This window comes from Megalops cyprinoides, chromosome 16 (assembly GCF_013368585.1).
Source record: "Megalops cyprinoides isolate fMegCyp1 chromosome 16, fMegCyp1.pri, whole genome shotgun sequence".
NCBI lineage: Eukaryota > Metazoa > Chordata > Actinopteri > Elopiformes > Megalopidae > Megalops > Megalops cyprinoides.
The window spans coordinates 6,766,580-6,788,726 of NC_050598.1; the positions used below are offsets into that span (position 1 = coordinate 6,766,580).

The 22,147-nt window shown below is 42.0% G+C and overlaps 1 protein-coding gene and 3 non-coding genes across 4 annotated transcripts; 2 read left to right on the plus strand and 2 right to left on the minus strand.

Annotated features, from left to right (window-relative positions):
* Positions 1–410: 410 nt before the first annotated feature.
* On the minus strand, positions 411–482 carry trnaa-cgc. The gene has a single exon. It is a non-coding gene; the product is annotated as a tRNA-Ala (tRNA).
* Positions 483–1,162: 680 nt separating this feature from the next.
* trnas-uga lies at positions 1,163–1,244 on the plus strand. Its single transcript has one exon. It is a non-coding gene; the product is annotated as a tRNA-Ser (tRNA).
* Positions 1,245–4,491: 3,247 nt separating this feature from the next.
* Positions 4,492–18,670, plus strand: zgc:77439 (uncharacterized protein LOC378987 homolog). Its single transcript, XM_036548613.1, has 8 exons — positions 4,492–4,540; positions 8,982–9,197; positions 9,687–9,825; positions 10,771–10,913; positions 11,930–11,982; positions 15,241–15,365; positions 15,468–15,782; positions 17,114–18,670. The coding sequence occupies exons 2-8, from the start codon at positions 8,983–8,985 to the stop codon at positions 17,456–17,458; spliced, it is 1,335 nt and encodes a 444-aa protein (XP_036404506.1). The 5' UTR covers positions 4,492–4,540; position 8,982; the 3' UTR covers positions 17,459–18,670.
* A 600-nt stretch (positions 18,671–19,270) lies between these two features.
* trnat-agu lies at positions 19,271–19,344 on the minus strand. Its single transcript has one exon. It is a non-coding gene; the product is annotated as a tRNA-Thr (tRNA).
* Between the last annotated feature and the right edge of the window lie 2,803 nt (positions 19,345–22,147).

Genomic DNA, 22,147 nt, shown 5'->3' on the forward strand with positions numbered 1-22,147 from the left:
CTGTCACTATGCAGAAAGATTCTTTCGTCTTCACAGCATATATACCTATCTGTGGCAGAAACATAAAGAGAATTAAGACAGAAGGATTTCAGACAGAAAATGCTAGCGAGCACCATGATTGTAGATGATAGGAAAAGATAAATAGATTAACACCCTTGTGAAGAAAAACACAAAACAGAGTGGAACATCCCATTTCAGAGGTGGGCAGCTCTGATCTAAAGTTTTATGTATATTTCTCATTTTTTCTGAAACTTTGCTAATATACATTTTTGAATTTTGTCTGCTGGAAAGTGATTTCTTGATTAGCACGAGTTTGGAAGACTATCCTTTCCTATATAGTTGCAGGTAACAACGTTTGTGGACAGCAGCTACTTTTAAGTGTAGAAATCCTTATACATTGTCACAAAATATGGAGATGCCGGGGATTGAACCCGGGGCCTCATACATGCGAAGCATGCGCTCTACCACTGAGCTACATCCCCACGTGATACTCACACTACAGAACTGTGGGTCTATGTAGCTGCTTTGTTGACTTCCTTAAGTATTTCGGAAGTTAGTTTGCCTACTTTTTGCATCAAAGCCGTTCAGATTCCAGAAGTCATGGTATTATATCCAGCTTGGTAGGAAATAAGCAGCATTAAACAATATTTATCGCTAATACCCAGTTTGCTAGTTGCCAAAAACTGTGGTAACTTGCTCGGCGACGTAACTAGCCTAATTAACCATCGTAACTAGCGACCGCAGCTAACGCTAGCCCACTTAGAGCATGATTACCTAGAAGATCGCTTTTGAAGAGCACTGTGGCAATACCATAATTTGAGCTGGTAGGACAGCTAGCTAGTTAGCTAGATGAGGTAAGTAGCGCAAACGTTTCCAGTCCAAGTTGCTAACTAGCGTATAGGCTTTTCACACTGCATATTCTTAGCCCTGGGCTAAGTGCAGTGTGAAAAGCCTGGTAATGGGTTAATTACATATCCTGGTACTGGTAGATTTTAAAATAGATACAACTACGATGAATCGGTTTATGAATTACGTAATACCGGCGGTCGAAAATGTTCAACCTGGTTAAAACACCATGATCATTCCATACATTGTCAACAACATTGATACCACGCCCCCTTATTATTACTCAAGGTAATACCAGTAGCGCTTTCTGTTGCAAGCTGCGATGGCCGAGTGGTTAAGGCGTTGGACTTGAAATCCAATGGGGTTTCCCCGCGTAGGTTCGAACCCTACTCGCAGCGAAGCGGAGATTTTAGGGCTCGTTACAATTACAGCCCCAAAACTTAACGCTCGTACACAGCGCCAGAAGAGACTGTGAAAAAATGGAAATAGGCCATTGTGACTTTAATACTGGAAACCAGCCTGGATAGTGTGGTCCCACAAAATACTTTCCTTCTGCATTCTGCAGATAGCCTTGCGTTTGGAGTCCCTTCTAATCCTATTAATACTTTGATGTTATTAATATTTTTAATTACACTTTAGGAAGACATGTATTGAAAAAAGATGGTGACTAATTTGCATGCATTCAGATTCTCTCATGCCTCACCCTCCCTGATCTCCAGGCTAGCATCCACTTCAAAACACTGGTGTTAGCCTACTGAGTGGTGTTTGGAATGGCTCTGTCTTATCTTCAGTTCCTCGTCCGGCCCTACACACTGGTCAGGTCACTGCACTCAGCCTCTTTGGGGTACCTGACTGTCCCCCCCAACTCATAACCTCACATACTGGTCATGTCCACTGACTGTCTTGGTCCCTGTGTGGTGGAACGAGTTCCTCAGCTCTTCAGGCTACACTTCAGCACTCTACCCAAGCATGAGCTTTCATCCCTCCTATGGTCAATTACATATGTGGAAGTGTATTTCAGGAATTTATGCAATCATATATGGAGGTTTACTTCAGGGCATGTGTTAGAACTGTATTTGAAATGGTCAAGTCCCTTTGTCCTGTATTTTGCATTGCGCTCACATATTGATCTAGGCACAGACCTGTGACCTCAACATTATGTTTGTGTCAGTACTTCGGCCCCCTAGCTGTTGGTTTTGTGTTTCTCCCTGTCTGTCAGTGTCGTCCATGTGCTTTTGTTTACAGATCCCATGTGTTCCTGCCCTGCCCTGCTCTCCGTCCTGTCCCCACCCACCTGATTTCCTGATCACCTCCACTTGCCTGCCTGCCCACCTGCATTCCATCTCCATCTCCATCTCTAAATAAGAACTTCTGCTAAGTGACAATTTAATCTAACTGAAAAAAAATGAAAGTGTCAGCTCTGTTGATATGATATACCGTTAGGGATTAGCATGTCGCCATATTCAATGTCAAATAAAGGTTTTTCTTCAGTGTCTTCTTTAGAGACTTGCATTTTTAGGGTATTATAAAGTTGGTATTAGTACAAACTGATGGAGCACAAGCAACAAGTAACCCCAGGACCAGGGGCATGTCTAGACATTGCAGACACCTGGAGCTCAGCCCAGGATGCACTCTATTTTAAACATTTACAATGTTAAATGTAAAAAATACAGATACCATAACATAATAGTCATATCATCTTATTTATTATGAGAATTATTATTATATTATATTATTATAAAGCATTTTTGACCACATGAAAGGAATAGAAAAAGTACTGCAGGACGTTTGAGTTTTCTCCTTATCATCGAACATCGAAGGAATTGCTAAACGTGACTGTGTTCTTTATACCCTGCTTCCTTGTCACACAAAAATGTACACAAACATGTTATACTGTAGTGCATAAAAATCCATTTGCATTTCCACCATGTTCCTAAGCAAAATACTACCACAAGAAACTGTCTTACCTCATTTTCTAGGTCTAGGTGGGGCTTGGACAAGGGGTAGCATCTACGTTTTCAAACTTACTTTTTAAATTGAGAAGACAGTTAAGTTCTTCAGATGTGACATGGTACCCTTGTGCAGAGGTGCCTCAGAGCGCTGAAACAGTGCTCACAAATGCTGGTCACTGGTATTTTTAGTGCAGCCTGGGCAACCTTTTTCAAAGATGGAAATGTGAGAAGATCCAATAGCTTGTACACAGCTTGTGTGTCAGTCTCGGTTTTATGTGACATCATATCGACACACACAATATTTTTTCCGTCTAACTATATTTTGCTTCGTCACCATATTATACGAAACATGAAAAGAGAGAGTGGAGAAAGAGAGAGAATAGAAAGGAGGTGGGGGCAAGGTGGGATAGTTACTACATTGCCACTACATTTGACAGAATCGTCTTCATAACAAGTCTTCATGGTTTTTTATTTTGCAGTTGCAATGCACATAATTCATTGCCCAATAATAATTTGGCAACAGACTGTGCTGTTACTACCTTGTAGTTTAATTACACTAAATAAGAGTTGAAATGACTCTATATTTTTACTGTCAACTCTAACACTGAAAATCTAACACTTTTGATTTTGCTGTGTAGGCACACCCCCTGCCCAGGACTGATAGTACTTGCCTGCAATATTTAACATGAGCTCATCAGCTGTCACACAAGTGGGGTGTATAATAAAAAGAGGAAAATAGGAGATATCCTAAAGGACACCTGTCTTTTTCTCCTAACGAATCTCGTTGGAACAGTCCGATTAGGAAACAATATTTGGGATTCCTAAAATGACGGTCTGACATCCTAGAATGTTGCTAGAATGACAGTCACATATTTTTCTTCTGCAGGTGCCTGTTAACAAATGATGAATATGAAACGTTAAGAAAAAAAAACTCACATTTCGGTTGTCACGTTACTGTATACGACCAGTGTAATTTGTTTTCTGCCGCAGTGTAAAATGTGGACTTGGGAGAGGGATTTATATAAGACAGAGTGCAGCTGGATGCATACGTCCGTTTGCTTTATGTAACTTTTCATTACTGTTTAGACGAAAAGAAACCGCATTCCATGCCTGTGGTCAAAGTCCATTGAAAATTCTTGTCAACATCCAGTAAATCCAATGAGGAGTTTACTTGCCAAACCTCAGTCAATTACGAGGATTATGACATTTAAGACGCGTGAGGAAAAGCACAGTCGGTACTTGTATTACAACAATATATACCCCCTCCCGAAGAAATCGCCCGTTTCTGACATTTGGCCAAAAGAGAACATGTGTTAACAATTGAGCACAGTGAATTTTGTGTAGGTCTATGTCAAAATATTTAGACAAAATATATTGCGTTGCATGCAATTTTGTGGTCCTCTTTCCATCAACACTCTCGTTGAGATTTACTAATTCGAAGCTAGCATGTCTAGTATATGTTCGTGTTAACATAGATTAACACAGTGAGTCGAGGATTCACAGAGCTAGTCACATTTCGGCCAAACGAGGCTCCGGCAGCACAGTAAACAGTTAATAACAACCGAGCATGAGATTGGGAGGAGGCTTTTGCTTCTCCTTTGGAGTCCAGCCAATCATCAGCGACTTTACTGACTATAATAAGACGTAGGTTACTTCTATACATCGAACGGAGTAAGCCGGTTTGTCTGTAAGCGGTCCATCGCGCAGTAACAAAGCAGGCGCCGATTCTGAAACGAATTACAGTAAGTACAAGATAAATTGCTGGCTATCAACAGAAGTACAGTAATGTGCTATATATAGACGACGGCAGCAAATAGTGGGTTTAAACAGGGAAGCCAAGAAACATGCTTGTGTGTCTGGTCTTCCTTTATTCACTAGCAATTCACTAACTCAGAACACTGTGTCAGTGAGCCATGTTAAGTTAACTCTATTAATTTTATTAAAAAATCTTGAAGTAGCCACCAAAATGAGTGTGTTCTAAATCTAACATTCTTTTTTGTTGTACCAAAACGGTATCCCAGCGACATCCGATGACCCGAGACCCACAGTGACATGAGATACGGTCTCTCTTTGGACGCTGTCCCGTTATGACCACGGCCAATATTGCACTGAGGGCAGTATTGCTTAGTTTTAAAAGGGTTTGAGTTTTTTTGTCTTACCTTTAATGCCTCTCGTTTTTTTACAAGAACAGATTCGATTTTAAGATTAAACCCCTGGATGTTTGCCATATTAATCGATTTGAAAAGGCACATTGAACGTATAATTGCCATAATACATCTCAAGAGTCGGTCCTAACCATTGTTTCTGACGAAGCATCTCAATTGAACTTGGAATGGGTTTGCCGCAGGGGCGCACGCACACCCATAACCTGTTTTGTTTTTCCGTGTAATCCCGTCATCTCTTGAATACAGTATTAATATTGGTTGGGTTACTTTGCCCGTTCTTCCACTAGCAGTAGGTGTCTGTGCAGCAACATAATCTAAGTTAAAGATTTTGCTTTTCGAAGGACTCCAGGTCAAATGCCAGGTCATGCATTTAAGCATATTTTCTAGTCCTTGCCCTTTATTGACTTTGGCAATGATTTCCAGAGGCAAGACGCCTTGTAAATTACACAGATTATTTACACGCAGATAATTTACACACAGTTTTGTGTCCATGTTCTAGGAATATTTATCATTGTTTTGTCATCGTTCATATACAAATTCCAAATAGTTTGAATTGCAAGGGGTGAATAGTAGGCTCTAAGGAGAAAGGAGTAAAGTGCTGACACCAAACCCTTTGTTCCTGTTTCTTTTGTCCAGCATGGTGGGCAGTGTGTGTTTGGGGAGCTGTTTTCCCCTGGGACTCCCATAAGCCCTTATTGCTGAATGTAAATGGAAATAGATGTAGAATGACGAACTCGGCAGATCACACTGGGATTTCCAACCATGGGACACATGGAGGTCGTGTCTCTCAAAGATGTCAGCCAAAATGCAGTTAAGCCTGTGGCAGGGTATCAGCCAAAGGGGTTACATTCTGGAGCCTATGTGAACATGTCAGATTTTCTTCACTTTGTTGCCAGGAAACAGGAAACATTAGGATTTTTCCATGTTATAACTCGTTGTAAAACAAATGAACAAAAATATATCAGATTTTATAAAGATAACCCCACAGATGATTTCTTGCATCTGATTTCTTGTAAAATTTCCAATTTCACTCTGGGGTGTCCAAATGAATTTTGAGAGAGGAGAGTGAACATTTTTGTAGTGCTTGCCTGGTGGGAGAAGTAGAATCGTAGCAGCAAGAAATTGTATACTTGGCAGAGTGTCCATTTTAATAATGGAGAATCTGGCCTACAAAGAGTTGGGGAGATGTGACCATTTTTTTAGGTTGGCCTCTGTTTGCTTGGATTTGCTTGCTTGGATTCTGAAAGTTGATTATGAAATTGAGTGTACGCAGGGGTAAATGTTAATGCCAGCGTGCTTAAAGTCTTTCACTATTTGTGAGGGCAAAATAGTGTTACTCATTGTTGAATTGAGGGGCATTAGTGCAGATTTTGTTTGGTTGATTTTTGTGGCCTGAAACGGCATCAGACTTAAGAGTAGATAATACATGTGGGATTGATGTTGAGACATCATTGACAAACAGGAGAACATCAATATTTTATTTCGGGTATTGTTAAAGCTTGCTAGAACAATCGATGTGGATTGCCAAATTTGCTGAGTGAGAGGATCTAGGGAAAGAGCAAACAGGAGAGGTGAGAGAGGACATCCCTGTCAAATGCCTTTGGAGATGGCAAACTGAGGAGCGTAGGCATTCTGCAAGAACTGCTGTGGATGGGCTGGCGTGTAATACCTTTATCACATCAGTAAAGCCTGCTCCAAAGCCTGTATGCTTGAGAAGATATAGTCCCACTCCAGCCATTTAAAGACCTTCTCAGCACTGAGTGAAAGAACTGCACGAGGACTGTCGGTGTCAGTGGCAGAATAGGCTGTGGACATTGTCAGATGCAAGATAAGGTTTTATAAAGCTTGTCTGGTCGTAATGAATGGGCTTCACAGTTTTCAGTAAGATTAGGGAGAACCTTTGCATATAGTTGGGCACTAGAGTTTATGATGGAGGTGGGTTAGTAGATTATGCAGTTTCTGAGGTCTTCTTCAAAATTACAGAAAATATAGCCAAATTTATGTCATGATGCTCATGACATAAATTTCAAGCCAAGTTCAGTTGTCAATAGAAACATACTAAGAAGGGAAGGACCTAATCTAGCACAGAATTTAAGATATAATTCACAAGGTGTGCCATACCATCTAGAGGATTTGCCTTTTTCTTAAGGGCTTTTTCAGCTCATCAAGGGAGTAGGTGGCAACTAAACCAGTATCCTCATCTGAAGTTGGTGAAGAAGACTCATTAAAGGACACTTCCGAGTTAAAATAAGAATAAAAAGATTGACATTCTGTGTTAATTTGTTGATGGTCAGTTAACGGATTGCCTTGTGGTGACTAAGTTGATGGTAGATGTTAGTTCTGCAAGGCCATATGTATTAAGAATTCAGGGTTATTTCTGAGTGGTATCTGAAGACTTTATCAAGATCATGTGCAACAGAGGCAAACAGGCTGTCTGTTGTTTATGATGCAGAAAGGCTAGCCTGGTTTCAGGTTCCTCAATTTTCCTATTTAAAAGTCTTGTCCTTTTTAAGTAAGAAACAGACGTCTTTAACACAGTCTTTGATGGCGTACCAAAGTGTACAGGGGTCGTCCGCAGATCCGTGAGTAATGGTGAAGAATTCTTAAAATTTTCTTTTGATTGTGGTACAAAAGTCTTTATTTTGTAATACTGTGACCGCTTTTTGGGATTAGATGGGCGGGATGGCAGAAGTGGAGAGTTTACTATAAATAGTGACCTGATCCAAAATCACAGTTGGTTAGATCCAGGCAAAATGCAGACTGGAAAATAGTGCCTTACAAATAAAGATATAATCAGTCCTCAGTTTTGTTTTATATGTACATGAATAAAAATTGATCGAGCCAAGATCAGATAGGAAACACTGTAATGGAGAGCAGTAGTCTTGATGTACTTATATTGGTGTAAGGAGAATTATTTGAAGGTGAAGCTGAAAATGTAGTAGGGAGTACTTGATCCTTTTCTGGGCCTGTAGAATGGAAGAGTACAGCTGGGTTTTCAGCAGTGCATTACATGCAGTAATTTTAGACCAACCATCAAAGAAAGAATTTCAAAAAATCATGTTGTGAAAAAGAAACTAAAAGTGAATGAATTAAATGTATGTAGAGAGGGAAGTCTCAGTGAGTATGGGGTGAGAAAATGAGGCTGCCAATTATTTCAGTGTAGAGATCAAAAGATTAGTTTATGATGATTCACACAAAGTAGTAAGTTCATACCCACTGAAATGTACTTGTCTCAGCTTCCTCCTGTGCAGAATCTCCAGAAATCAACTAAAATGCATTTTTCATTCTGATAAAGGAGGGAGGCATTGCTGAGGGGAAATCATTGGTAGTGTTGTTTTAGCACTCTCACCCCTGTGAAAGCCAGTCAAAAACATTACTCACAGCAAAGCTTTTCAGCTGGGGGGAGACAGCTGTCAGTGGAGAATAATGGTGGGGGCACAAACCCATGAAAATCCAAAGAAGTGTCTGTGTGTGTGTCTGTGTGTGTGTGTGTGTGTCTGTGTGTGTGTGTGTGTGTGTGTGTGAGTGAGTGTGAGTGAGTGTGAGTGAGTGTGAGTGAGTGTGAGTGAGTGTGAGTGAGTGTGTGAGTGTGAGTATGAGTGTGAGTATGAGTATGAGTGTGAGTATGAGTGTGAGTATGAGTGTGAGTGTGAGTGAGTGTGAGTGAGTGTGAGTGAGTATGTGTGAGTATGTGTGAGTATGTGTGAGTATGTGTGAGTATGTGTGAGTGTGTGTGAGTGTGTGTGAGTGTGTGTGAGTGTGTGTGTGTTGGGGTGGGGGAGGTCTGCTGCTCTTGCAATGAGCAACTAGAGTGTGGGTCTCCAAGGGTAGCATTCTTCTCCCCAGGAGACACGAAAACTGTCACTGGCTCAGGACAGGTTTTTTCAAACCACAGAGCAAATCAATAAATTGTTCATGTGTCCCAAGAAATGTGACATGAGCAGACGTCTGGGTGTGTGATGGAGCGCTTGTGTGGAAGAGGCGGCCCTGCCACCCTGTCCCTGCTCTCTCCCCGCAGGATGGCAGGACTGGGAAAGCTGCGGGTGGCGGTGGTGGGGGCCGGGGCGGCGGGCCTGTGCACCGCGCGCCACCTCCTGTCCCGCGGGGACACCTTCGCCCCTCCCATAGTTTACGAGCTCACCAAGAACGTGGGCGGCACCTGGGTCTATGAGGAGAGGGTGGGGAAGTACGACAATGGGCTGCCCATCCACAGCAGCATGTACCGGGACCTCAGGTAATGATGGCCCCGCTCCCTCGACACACTCTGACGCGCAGATGCACCATAACGCCGATAGCCGAAACCTGATACGCCAACACAAGTCTCGGATTGCCTACTCTCTTGCTTTGTGCAGGAGAACTACAGAGAGAGGTCACATGATATGGTCTCCTGAGGTTTTTTATTTTATTTTAATTTATACAGGAAGTATAGTAGGATGGTAATTTCTATGATAATACATTAATTTACAGAGAGGCACCACATGCCCATTTCTTGTCCTGATACTATAGTTTCAGATAGACTTAAGCTACTACTGTAGATCCAGCTGAAGTGTGGCAAAATGCCAGGGGGTGCTCTTTGCACTGTTTCATGGACTGCAACAAGCAGCAGACAGAGGACAGACCCCCCATGAAACTCAATTGCTAACAAAGATTTAGGAAATTGCAGGTGCTGAAGTTGTAGTGGCAGTGAATAACCCTTTGGTCCTCGCACCCCTCTGCGGAACAGAACAAACATCCCTAAAGAAGTGATGTCCTTCCCCGACTTCCCCTTCGAGGAGCAGCTTCCCTCGTTCGTCCATCACACGGAGGTGCGGAAGTACCTGGAGAAGTACTGTGACCACTTCCGTCTGAGGGATCACATCCAGGTACAGCTCTAACCGGCAGCTCCACTCGCAGTGGCACCTGCTGTGCAGTGACCATGGTAATGCTCAAGTACTCTTTACAGTGTAGCACATTTTGTTAAAAGCACAAAAGCCACTAATATAATACTTAAAGGACTATCTTACATAATCACATTGTCATAGCGGTTAGGTAATAACAAAAATGACACTGTGCGGAACATAAAACTATACCACACAGAATTAATGTGTATGCTGCACACAACCCCCAGTGTGAGACTGGTGTCTTTTTGTTAAAAGGTTCTTATTAAACAACTGATTAAAAAAATGTCTACTAATGTAACATTGAGATAATTTTAATCATTGACATCACTGAGTGCTTCATACCTGTGCAGTACCTTTTACACACATATTTGCAGTGACTCATGCTGATGTAAATGGTCTTTGATTTTTACAGGCTTGCTAATCTAATTAAATGCACAGCACACTCATATAGCTGAGACAGACAAGATTGAGAGAGACACGACACACTAGCAGCTGTGTAGCTTGTGTCCCTTAACAATTATTAAACCCTGAATTCATGGAAGCATTCCAAGCCCCTGTGGGGTACGGGCTTGTTATTATTGTTCTTACTAACTCCATTATTATAGCCATATCATAAATCATTGCAGATGTTTTGGTGATATCATATCAAGCTTCATCCTCTATGTGTTTTCCCATCTTATGATGTAGCACTGTGGCAATTTAACCAGTGAGGTGAAAAGCTAAAGGGTTTGCAGAGAAAATGCATCTGTTGTTTCACTAATCAAAGCCTTTGTGACAGTAGTGCCCACCCAGTTTCATCAGAGCTGGAGCCTCACTGTTACTTTTCTGTTTTCTCACATACTGCATGTAAGTACTCCCATTACCCTACTGGGCATTTCCCATCACAAATGCTTGCTTAGTCAAGATGTCTCTCTCCCTTCCCTTGAGTTTGGCACAATGGTGGACTCAGTGAGGCCGGTAGAGGTGAGGAAGGGCTGGCGGGGGATGGCCTGGGACGTCACCACCAGCAACGGGGTCGACGGGAGTAAGACCTTCACCGAGCGCTTCGACGCCGTCATGGTGTGCAATGGGTCAGTGAAATAAATGGCTCCTGTACATGGTTGTGCTTTCAAAGGATGGCAATTTGTTGTGCCAAAGGCAATTTCAACTGTACAAATATTCTGTTATGACCAGATGCTCAGCTGTTGCGTTTCTTTTGTCCTCCATGTCGGAGGTTCCAGTTGGCAAAAGGAGATACTGGCATTGTCTGCATTCCTACAAACTCCTATGGATGTTCTAACTTAGGCCACGCCAGTGGCGTCATTAGGTCTGAATATTTTAAGCCTATTGCCGAATATTTTTGCCCTGAAAAAGGACGTGTTTACAGCAAAACAACAGACAGACTGTGTAACAGAGTGGAACTTGACTTGCAGCGTGCAAAGGTGTGATAATATTTATGTATTATAAAGGCAGATATAACCTCTCCAACCTACCGATACCGATCTCCCTTCAAAAAACAAGCCCCAGGCAAACTTGACTTAGCCCCTGATCTTTTCAATAGCTAGAAACGCCCCTGGGCCACACAACTTCAAGACTTTTTATGACAAGCCAGCAAATCAGAACACTTGTAACTTCAACAATAACAGAATTTTAAATGTGGAATGCATGCAGCTGACTATCTGGTCCGTACATAAAGAGCTGTGATATTAGTCTTCATTGTATACGCTGCTCTTGACTCTGCCACCTGTGACTGCGGGATGTGTGTATATATTCTTGCTTTATTTTGTGAAATGAGTAAAATGCTCTGTTCAGAAAAAGAGCACAGAGGGAGCTTACCATAAAAGAAATCCAGGCTAATTTCCTGGCCTGTTTCAATAGTCATCATTAAATATTTACAATGAATAATACTTTGAATCTAATATATGGTGAAATTATGTTAAGACAGGAGTGCACAGAATGTAGATGCTCCAGAGGTTAATAAACATAGATCTTATTGTAACAGTAACAGATCACATGGAAATGTGACATGAGCATGTTTGTCACCTGGGTTTGATCTGAATATTAGCTCCGGATGTGATGTCTGTGTATTTGTATGTTTGATTCGCAGGCATTTTTACGACCCTTATATCCCAGATATACCTGGTCTGGAGAAATTTTCAGGTTAGTTCATCTCTTTCAATATTTACGGCACTGACATTTTCCAGTGGGCCTGTCTGTTGTTCTTCCCTTTTGATAACCAATCAGAAAGGAGTACTGCCCTCAGAGGTCTTCAGTGGGGTTTGGAAGGGATGTTACGGGCTTCCTGATTGGATACTATAATGGTCCTGATGTCATATGGAGTCTATACTGGAAAATATTCACAAAAATATTACATCAAGATTGAGTTTATTATAGTAATTGTTCATTACTCAGGTTAACTGTCCTTTTAGAGTGAGACGTTGTCCAGGATTGCAGCCTTTTTCCAAAATTTAACAGGTGATGCAAGATGTAACTCTTTACTCATACAAATAATACAACAACTTTGCCGGTGGCAGCTAATTGAAATGCTAACTACTGTGTGTGAAGCCTGATAGTGTCTCTGTAAGCCTTAAAGATCCAGTCACCACGTCATCATCAATGTAATCATTAATCAAGGTTTTGAAAAGGTCAGGGGTATGAAATCATGTAATTGCACATTGTGGTAATAAAGTGCCCTTTTCCCTTGGGAAAGGTAATCTGTACTGAGACCACAGTTTGAAGGGTATGCTTTTCTTGTCATTCTTGTGAAAGAGAGCTTTGGTTGAATGGCAGTTTCCCCTTGATGGCTTTGTACATGAGTATATACCAATGTTTGAGTCTGCAGAAGACAGAGTTGCCTAGTGAACTTCTCTGTGGACTTGACAGGAGTGTGAAAGTGGTCTTTCATTTTTAGTGGATAAAGAGCTTTATGTAGTGACTTCACTTCACAAGCTTGTATATAGTATCACCATAAGCAAGTAGGCCTACTGACTGATAAAAGACAAAATACTTTGAGAATGTATTTTAGAAAAGATATTTTTAGCTTAATTAGTATATTTAACATATGTAAATTATTGCTGAAGAAGAAACATTTTTCTTTTAAATACATAACTTCATCTTCAGTTTATTGAACAGGTTTTAAATATGGTTTTTGAAATTTTGTTTATCACTGAGCCAAGATAGGATTGAACAGATTCAACCGGTCAGCCGTTCCTTGCACCGATTTATTTATGAGTCCAGACTTTGGTTTTTGAGCTGGTGAATGCCATCATGTTCATTTTCTCCAAATTTAGAACATGTTTTAATTCATTCCTATTATGCTGAATTAAATATTATATCACAACAATGAACCTGAAGGGGCAGACTAGAGCAATGACACAGAAATAGGCAAGAGTGTCATATGCATACATGGTGATTTTAGCATTAGTTAACATTTTGATCAGTGTCATTCATGTAGCCTAGGAATGACTTTGGCCCAGAAATACACCCCTCTAGCCACTGTGGCTAACATGTTTGATGTGTAGCCTTCTGCTGTAATGCACTCTGTCCTGTTCATCAAATAGTGTTGAAACCATATCATGGCCTTGTCACTTACCCCAGTGCCTTTATCCTTTGGATAGTAAATTTATGGTCAGCAGTATCAAAGTCTTTGGAGAGATCAATAAAAACGGGGACAGTGGTGTCGATTTTCTAGGGAGTTCGGGATATTTTTAATTTTTTAGAGCTGCAGAAGTATAATTGGGATTAGTGCTAAAACCCAGACTGTGACCTGCTCTGGGTATTATTTTCCTGGAGAAACTTTTAATTTATAGTAATTCTTTTTTGCAAACAAAAAAGATGGATTTTTTGATGGATTATTCATGTTTTTCAGTGGTAGTTTTTAGACTTATGTCAGGTTTGACTTTACTGGAAACACTTTGGTTTCTGAAGCACCTGAAAGCATTCCAGTTAATAGGTGATAGGGTTACTCCAACATTTCCTCACACAAGTACAAGTACCTTTTGTGTATAATTTCCATTTTCAGCTCTGTAAACCACAGGTTGTCCTTTTCTCTAACCATATATTTCTCAAAAGGAGCATGTTAATCACACACATTTTAGAATTTTTTTGAAAACTTTGTCTTTTGAAATCCTACAGCAGTAAGGCTATCTAGCATCTAGTCAACTTTGGATAAATCATGAAAAACAGCATATGAGCCCAGGTTGTTAAGGTTGGATGGTGAGCCACAACGATTGGACATCTGATGGCAGGAACGGCCAATGAGGAAGCAGGTGGTAGGGAGGAGAGTCACACAAAAAACAGCTAACAACACAAAAGCAGTAACAGCAAGAAAAAGCAAGTAAATACTGCAGAAGCAGTTTGACGAGTTTGGCTGTTGGGTTAAGCCAGGATATCTCTGAAATATCTTCCTCCACTTTTCTAAGAACTCCTTTTTGGGGTATGTCAGGTTAGAGATATTGCCTCCATAGCTAGCAGTCATCTGTGTGGCAGGTGTGTAGATAAAGATGTAGTGATCACATTTGTTCTGCTGAAAGAGAGACACCAGATTAGCTTTCTCTGAAGTTATAAAGTTCAACACTCTTAAGAAGAGATCTGCAGATTTATAACATATCAATACGTGCTGATAATCATTTAAGCGACTCGCATTCCTGGAAAGAGGTCTGAAAGGTCAACCTCATGGCACTTCTCCTAAGCCCAGCTCCCAAGAAAAGCGGATTCTGTGAGGGTTAATAATTATAGATTAAGTACTAAGATTATATTTTACAAGGGGCCTTTAACTCATAAACTAATATAATATGATTTGCAGCGTCTATTCTTATCTGTATGGTAGCCAGAGGTTTTGCGAAGAGGGGTATGGATGGTGATATTACAAAGAAGCTGTGTGTGGTGCTTTTTGGTCAGCAGTGATTTGGCTTGGTTTGGCCAGCAAGGAGGTAGTAGATAGATGATAATGAAAGAGCATAAGTCCTTTCTCATAAGAGATAGGCTGCTATGTCTTGAATAAACTGTACTGTATGCTGACATTGGCCATTCAGTGTCTATGATGGTAGCACTATGTAGTGGCAGTCATCTAACACAGTCATTTTAGCCAGTGGTTCAGGAAGATACATTTCACTTATGAGTCCCAATACTAGGGCCAAATGAACTCTGCAATGCAGAGAAAATGGAGGATTTAACAGTCTGGGAGTTATTTTGAAGTTTGTTAAATTGAGGAATCACTGCAAAATTTCATCTGTGAAATGCCACAAACATGTTGTGAGTTGTGGGTTGTGGTGACGGGTGAGTGTGTGGGGTAAGTGTGTGGGCTAGTTCAGTGTGTGGGGTACAACTAAAGGTGTGAGGTTAGCGTTTGGGACAGACCTCAGTGTGTGGGGTACTGTATGTAAGTGTAGGTCATGTGGCCGTATGATCTGTGCACAGGATCTCTGATGCACAGCCATGACTACCGCAGCGCCGAACCCTTCTCTGGGAAGTCCGTGGTGCTGCTGGGAGCTGGGCTGTCCGGCCTCGACATCGCCATGGAGCTGTCCGCTGTCAACGCAAAGGTCCCTGTTACTGCCACCTGCGGGATACGTGTCTGTCAGCATTCCCTTGCTTCTCTCCGTGCGCCCCACTCACTGCTCCTCTCCTGTAACCCCCCCCTCCAGGTCATCCTGAGCCACGGCCTGCGCCCTCTGACCTGCCCCCTCCCCCCGGGGGTCCAGCAGGCCCGTCCCGTTCAGAAGGTCCTGGACGACGGGACCCTGCAGTTCCAGGACGGGGCGCAAGCTAAGCCTGAGGTCTTCCTGTTCTGCACCGGCTACAACTTCACCTTCCCGTTCCTGGACTCCAGGCTGGGGCTGCGGGTTCAGGACCACCTGGTATCCCCGCTCTACAAGTTCCTGATGCCTCCAGCCTACCCTTCGCTCTTCATCGTGGGAATCTGCAGGGCCATCTGCCCCTTCCCCCACTTCCACTGCCAGGTGAGGGATGGACTGCAAGGTGTCAGCCCAGCGACTCTTACTACATTAAACACCTCTCCATATAACAGCACCATCAGCTCGAAGATAATCACCATAGTAAACACATGATTGTACAATAGCATATAGAAGTACAAACCATCAGTTCTGATATACTCACTACATTAAACACATGATTGTACAACAGCATGTATAACAACACAAAAAGACAGTGTTACACATATCGTAGCAATAGACAAAGCGTAGTTCTGCAAGGCTATCTGCCAAGCAGGTGATTTATTATTTACTTTTCAAACAGACATATTCAGGGTGACTCTCAGAACATTTAATAATATGAATACTGATATCCTAACTTGTGAGATATATGTCAATGCATAGTGCAGCTTTATTTATGAGGAGCAAAATGGACATCCAAAAAAGCAAAGGAAATTGTAATGATAAGTACCACTGGGAAAATATTTTATCACTGGTACTTTAAAACAAACAAACTCGCAATCAGTAGTTCAGAGGCTACAGTATGGCAGTGGGAAGAGGGGGTCATCTGTAGTAGTTACAGTGCGAGCGTGATTATTCCAAAGTGCACTTTCAGGGTGAATCTCTGCCAGTGTTTTTCCAGCGCTGGCGGTCCGGGCGGCGGGAGGGGTGAGACGGGGCAAGTGATGGCAGTGCGAATCGAAACAGGTGGTTGATCGCTCAGGCGGAACGCAAACCGGCCTGTGGCGCACGTCACAGAGGCGCTGGGATGGGAGCGCTGCCAGGGCAGGACATGTGTGATGGGGGCGGGGGCTTGGTTTTTGAGAACGTAACGGGACCGTCTCAGCAACGTCGGCACCTTTCGCTGGGAAGGACGTGCCTCTATGCTGTAGATCCAAGTGGCCCTGCACTGGGTTCATCTTATCGCTGCACTTGGAAGAGAGCCATGCACTCGTGGTTGAAGTACAAGGTTGAGGCCTTGCATGGCCTTCTGTATATAGGAGACAGTAATACTCCCCTCATTTCTCCACCACCTCTCTCTCTGCTCTCTCTGTCTGTCCATCTGTCCAACTCCCTCTCTGTTCTCCCATTCCTCTCTGTCCCCTCCTTCTGTCTCTCTCTGTCTCTTTATTTCTGTCTCTTTGGCTCTCTATCTCATTCTTCATCATTACTCTCTCTCTCTCTCTCTCTCTGCTCCCTCATTCCTCTCTGTCCTTTTTGTCTCTTTCTCTCCACCCCTCCCTCTCCTTCTGTCCTCTCTCTCCCTCTCTCTCCCTTTCCCTCTGTCCTCTCTCTCTCCTCCCTCCTTCTCTCTCTCTCTCTCTCTCTCTCTCTCCTCCTTCCTTCTCTCTCTCTCTCAGACCCAGTTTGTGCTCTCGGTGCTGGATGGCTCATTCTCGCTGCCATCGCGTGAGGAGATGGAGCGGGATGTGGAGGAGGACATTGCCGCACGCCGCGCTCGGGGCATCGCCACGCGCCACGTGCTGAAGCTGGACTCGGAGCAGTGGGCCTACAACGACGAGCTGGCCCGCCTGGGCTGCTTCGCCCCACTGCCGCCCTACTGGAGCAACCTATACGAGTCCAACAAGGTGTTCCGCGCCCGCGACATGCTCAACTACAAGACCTACCGCTACACCGTGCTTGGCGACAGGGACTGGGTGGTGCACACGCAGCAGGGCCAGGCCATCCAGAAGCCCCTGCCCTAAAGCACAGTCTGTGCGAACACCTGTTCAGCCCACCTGCAGGAACTCCTGCCCCCACTCACAGCTACAGAGAGCAATGGACAAAGGATCAGCCTCATGTAGTGGCTTTCTGCAGCTTCCTTTTCTAGGTGCTAAAGATCTAATTGCTGAAACTTCAACGAAGCAAGCAATGCAAATAATCCCTCAGGAGGTTTTTAGAAGACTAATTTTGTCCCTTTTGTACTAAGTGTTCATTTGTCCCTGGTACTAAGCTGTCCAATTATATAATTTTTTAGTAGTTGTCCTCAACTAGGGCTCTTTCTCATTCTTAATGGTGCTATGTTCTATGGTGCTAGGAATGAAACAACTGCTGCTTAACTGTCTAACCAGCCTATTGATTTTCAAATGCCTTGTACAGTCAGCCTCTTAGCCTCCCACAAGACCCAAACATGCTGGTCGCTGGAGTTCATAACTTTCCCACTGTGTTCCAGCATCGAGTCATTGCTATGTGGCTAGCCTTCCACCCACAGTATCATGGCATTTTACTACATGCCAAAGATCTTTCTAAATGTATAACCCGTGCACATTACTACCGTCTCCTTGTTAGATTAACACACTCTAAGATCCCCTAGTAATGTAAACTCAACTATAATATGTGGTCTTCTGTTTTTTCATGAAACTATGGTAGACTCTTGGAAGCAGAACTTTCGATTTCCAGACCCCCTTGCTTTGTTTCATTGAAACTATTTTGTTCTGTATGCACATACCATGGAGTGCATATGTACACAGATGCCTTACAATTGTGCTTGTACATTGGAAGTCGCTTTAGCGTCTGCTAAATGACAAAATGTGAATGTACATGTGACAAGAGCAGGTGCAGGAACCATAGGAATAGGGTTTTTAACCCCTGTTTTAATATGTACTTTGAAACTCAAACATTAAGAAATTAAACTTAAGTCAGTTGATTTGGCCTTCTGTTGTCAGGCTTTCTGTATGCTTCACACTCCTGTCTTTATGTTTCTGCTCCAAATCAGCTGCATTGTCCTGATTAATGAGGACATTCTAGTGAGTGAAAAGAGTCACTTAATACGTATTTAAGATCATGCACTAATGGACTAATTAGTCTTACAAAGGATCCAGTTCCATAATGTATGTATGAGGATTTCATACAACAAAATATTATACTGACATAAAGTTCAACCTCATGCATGTCTTTTTTATTTTGGATGAACTGCAAGCAGGTGCTTAAGCTAAATAAAAAGTGCATTGTGCATTTTACTCTGTGTGTCAGTGTGTTTTTGATGAGTCACTTAAATCACTTACACATAGGTACACATTCATTTAACATAGTTGGTTAAGTGTTTAATCTGTAACAAGTGAAATGGAATAGAAGATTAAATGCAGTGTTCATCAAAGGGAATTCACTGGAAATAGCATAAAAGTATAGGACATAACTGCTGTTAAGAAGCCTGGAGTTTCTTACAGTTTTTCTTTTGTTCTAGGCGATTCACAGAGGGGGTTAGTACACAAGAATACATCTACTAGATACCAGTGAGGGCTACATAATTCAGATGCTGAACTTTAATTATTCACAGCTCTTTGAGTGGAATGTATCATCTCTAAAATATTTGCATTAGTTGTAATGTTTGCTCTTGTTCTAGAGCAAAACAGGTTAAGATATTACAGTCCTTTTGAAATTTAAGATCTTACAGTATCCTGCTTACAGGAGCAAATGAACGACCGTAAGGGGCATTTTTCTTAATGTATGACGTTAGCTTGGTACTGTACGCCCAAGACATTTGGAGCATAGGAGATTTGAAATTCTATCCAATCAAAAGGCACCGCTGGGATTCGAACCCAGGATCTCCTGTTTACTAGACAGGCGCTTTAACCAACTAAGCCACGGCGCCATATGGTTGCGCTAGAAGGAAATGTATAGAAGAACGTAGCCCGATGACGTTCAACCCTAACCCTGCATGGCTGTTGCTGAACTCCTATATGCCAAAGGAGGCAAACACATTTTCCAACTGGGTCTTGTGTGGAAGCGATGTTCATGATGATTTCACAGTGAGGGCTGGCAAGCTTGGCTTTGGGCATGTACTAATGTTAGACCTCAAAAACGTACAAAGCACGTAGGTGGCTAATTGGAATTAAAAATGTAGAGAGTATTCAAGTATGAAAACGAATTTTAAGGTCTAAGAAAAAAAGGTTTGAAAACTAAGGTATCAATAAGGTAAAAGGTAAGGTATAATAAACATTAAAAGATAGCGTTAATGTGATACAGAAAACATTACCAATTTTCTAACTGAAGTTAAAATAATAAAAAGAATGAAACGCGAGTGTTACAGTGTTACAAATTTCTAATTTATCCCACATTACGTATACTATAAAAGAAAGAAGGTATTGAATGATAACTATTAAGTATTTATAATAAATCCTGCGGAAAAGTACTTCGATCGTGCTTTTACTTAAACGCATCATTATACATATCCCGTTGTATTAATTTTGGGTGAAATCCTTTCTTTCTTTCTTTTTTGACTATTTTGTGCTACTGAATGATCCACACGATGGCAGCATGCACAACCTTGCGATAGTCGAGCCAGGCGGTACATTGCACGTCAGGCTTCGCAAGCAGCGCGAACTCAACCATGATTGGTTTATAGGTGTCACAAGGGGTAACGACACCAATAAGAGAAGAGTGCGCAATGTGTGCGGACTCGGAGGGCCACTTACGTCTAAACGTCGCCACCCCGGTTCAGTGGAGTCAATTACAACAACAGTGGCAGGGGTTTAATCCTCGCGTTAAAAAACACGATCACTGAACCCTGTCAGAGCTCTAACTGCTGTTATCTTACGCTCCTGCTGTGTCTCGTAAGGTGTTTCCTGCTGTGTTTCTCCTTTACTTGTTCTTTATTTTAAAGCATTTAGAGACTAAAAAAAAGGGGGGGACTCTGGTTCAACATGCCAGTGTATTTACACATTAGTCTGGTGAGCATCAAAAATCCCAATCCAATAAGCAATTAGGAGAGGAGGAGGACCCCTGGATAAAACAATGGCCCAATGGCCAAAGTCTGAGAACCCAAAAATAGGTATTATTCCAGTCTAATTTGTTTGAGGTCTGTACATTGCTCTTCTTGTTAATAATGTGAGGTTATTCCTTGTACATTACAGTTCAAGTAATGCATCAAAATATTAAACAGTTAAACTAATAGTTCTGAATCTACACTGGCTTGGTAAAGGGACTGAACTGCTGAAGCCATAATTCTTCATTCAGATCCACAAAGAAACATGCACATCACAGAAAGGATTCAAATATAGAATGCCTGGATGCTGACAAATAAATGGGTCTACCATGAGTCTACCATGCTGGTCTGTTCTTTGGCTTAATAGGAAAATAGCATACCAAGTATGAATAAATCTGCTTTGTGGGGTCCATTAGTGCATCCAGTGAAACTTTTCCCAACTGTACATTTTTAAATACATGTTGAATTATTTTTCCAAGATGTCCACATGAACAGTATAATGAATGTACAGTAAACTAATTAGGTTACAGACAATAGCCCCCACATTTCTTTTGAGTCACTGCTCTTCAATGTTTCCGTGGTTTTCCAGGAATTTGGCCAATTTCAAGAAAACTTGAAGAGACCGTAGGTTTCTGTTGTTGATTTTATTGCTGCTTGGAAGCTGTGTGTGTTAGGTCAGCACACACACACAAACCACAAGCCCACAATGCTGCAATGATCTAACTCATTTTTCTCATTCTTTCCACAGAACTCTCACTATCTGGAGTTCCTCCCATTCCTAAGTATCCCTCAACCCCTTTCCCAGTCCCACATTTAGAGGGGTATAAGTCCTCATCATTGCCCATGCTGTCCTCACTGATATTTTCTTTAACTGCAACTGGAGTATCTTTAAATGTTCCTCACAGGTACTCCTTTGTGTTGGGTTGCTTCTTTCATGGCAATGCTGAATAATGATTGTTAATTGGAATTGGGATGGTTGGCAACAGAGAAGAGACTTCACACATGGCTCATCACAGGGTGGAACCCACCACACACCCATCAGACCTCACTACACCCCACCACCTCCACATGCCACCCACCATTCCCCCCCAAAAAATGCTGAGATTATAGAAAAATATCTATCAACTTTTTGTCATAAAAAACAGGAGAATCAGACATGCATTTGATTCATTCATGTTTATTCATTTGAAAGACGCTTTTATCCAAAGAGAATTACAAGTGAGGTACAATAAAACACAAAGTGAGGTACAATACAACAAATATAATTGTACTAAATGCTACTACAACAGCCACAACACCAGGATTAGCATAAAAGCGCAACAGCCCAACATTCTGTAGGTGAGATAGTTTTCACTCCAACCTCCTCAGACTGCATATTGGCTCCTCAGCCTAATCATGACTTCAGTCTTTCTTTTTCATGTGTACTGTTTTTTAAACATGTTTTATTAGCCCTCTACCTATAGCACTTCTGTAATCACTGTGGTCGTACTTATTACAGAATGGTGTGGTGGATTGAGACATGTTCCAGTGAGGGCTGTTGTGTTATGTGTCTGTTGTTTTCCAGATGACTTTATTAGAAGCCTCTCCTTAGTATATTAGATATTGGCCTTGTGGGTCTCTCTAGATAAGACAGTGGCGGCTGGTGAGCTGGAAACAGGGGAGGCTGAAACATTATCTTTAAATCTATCAT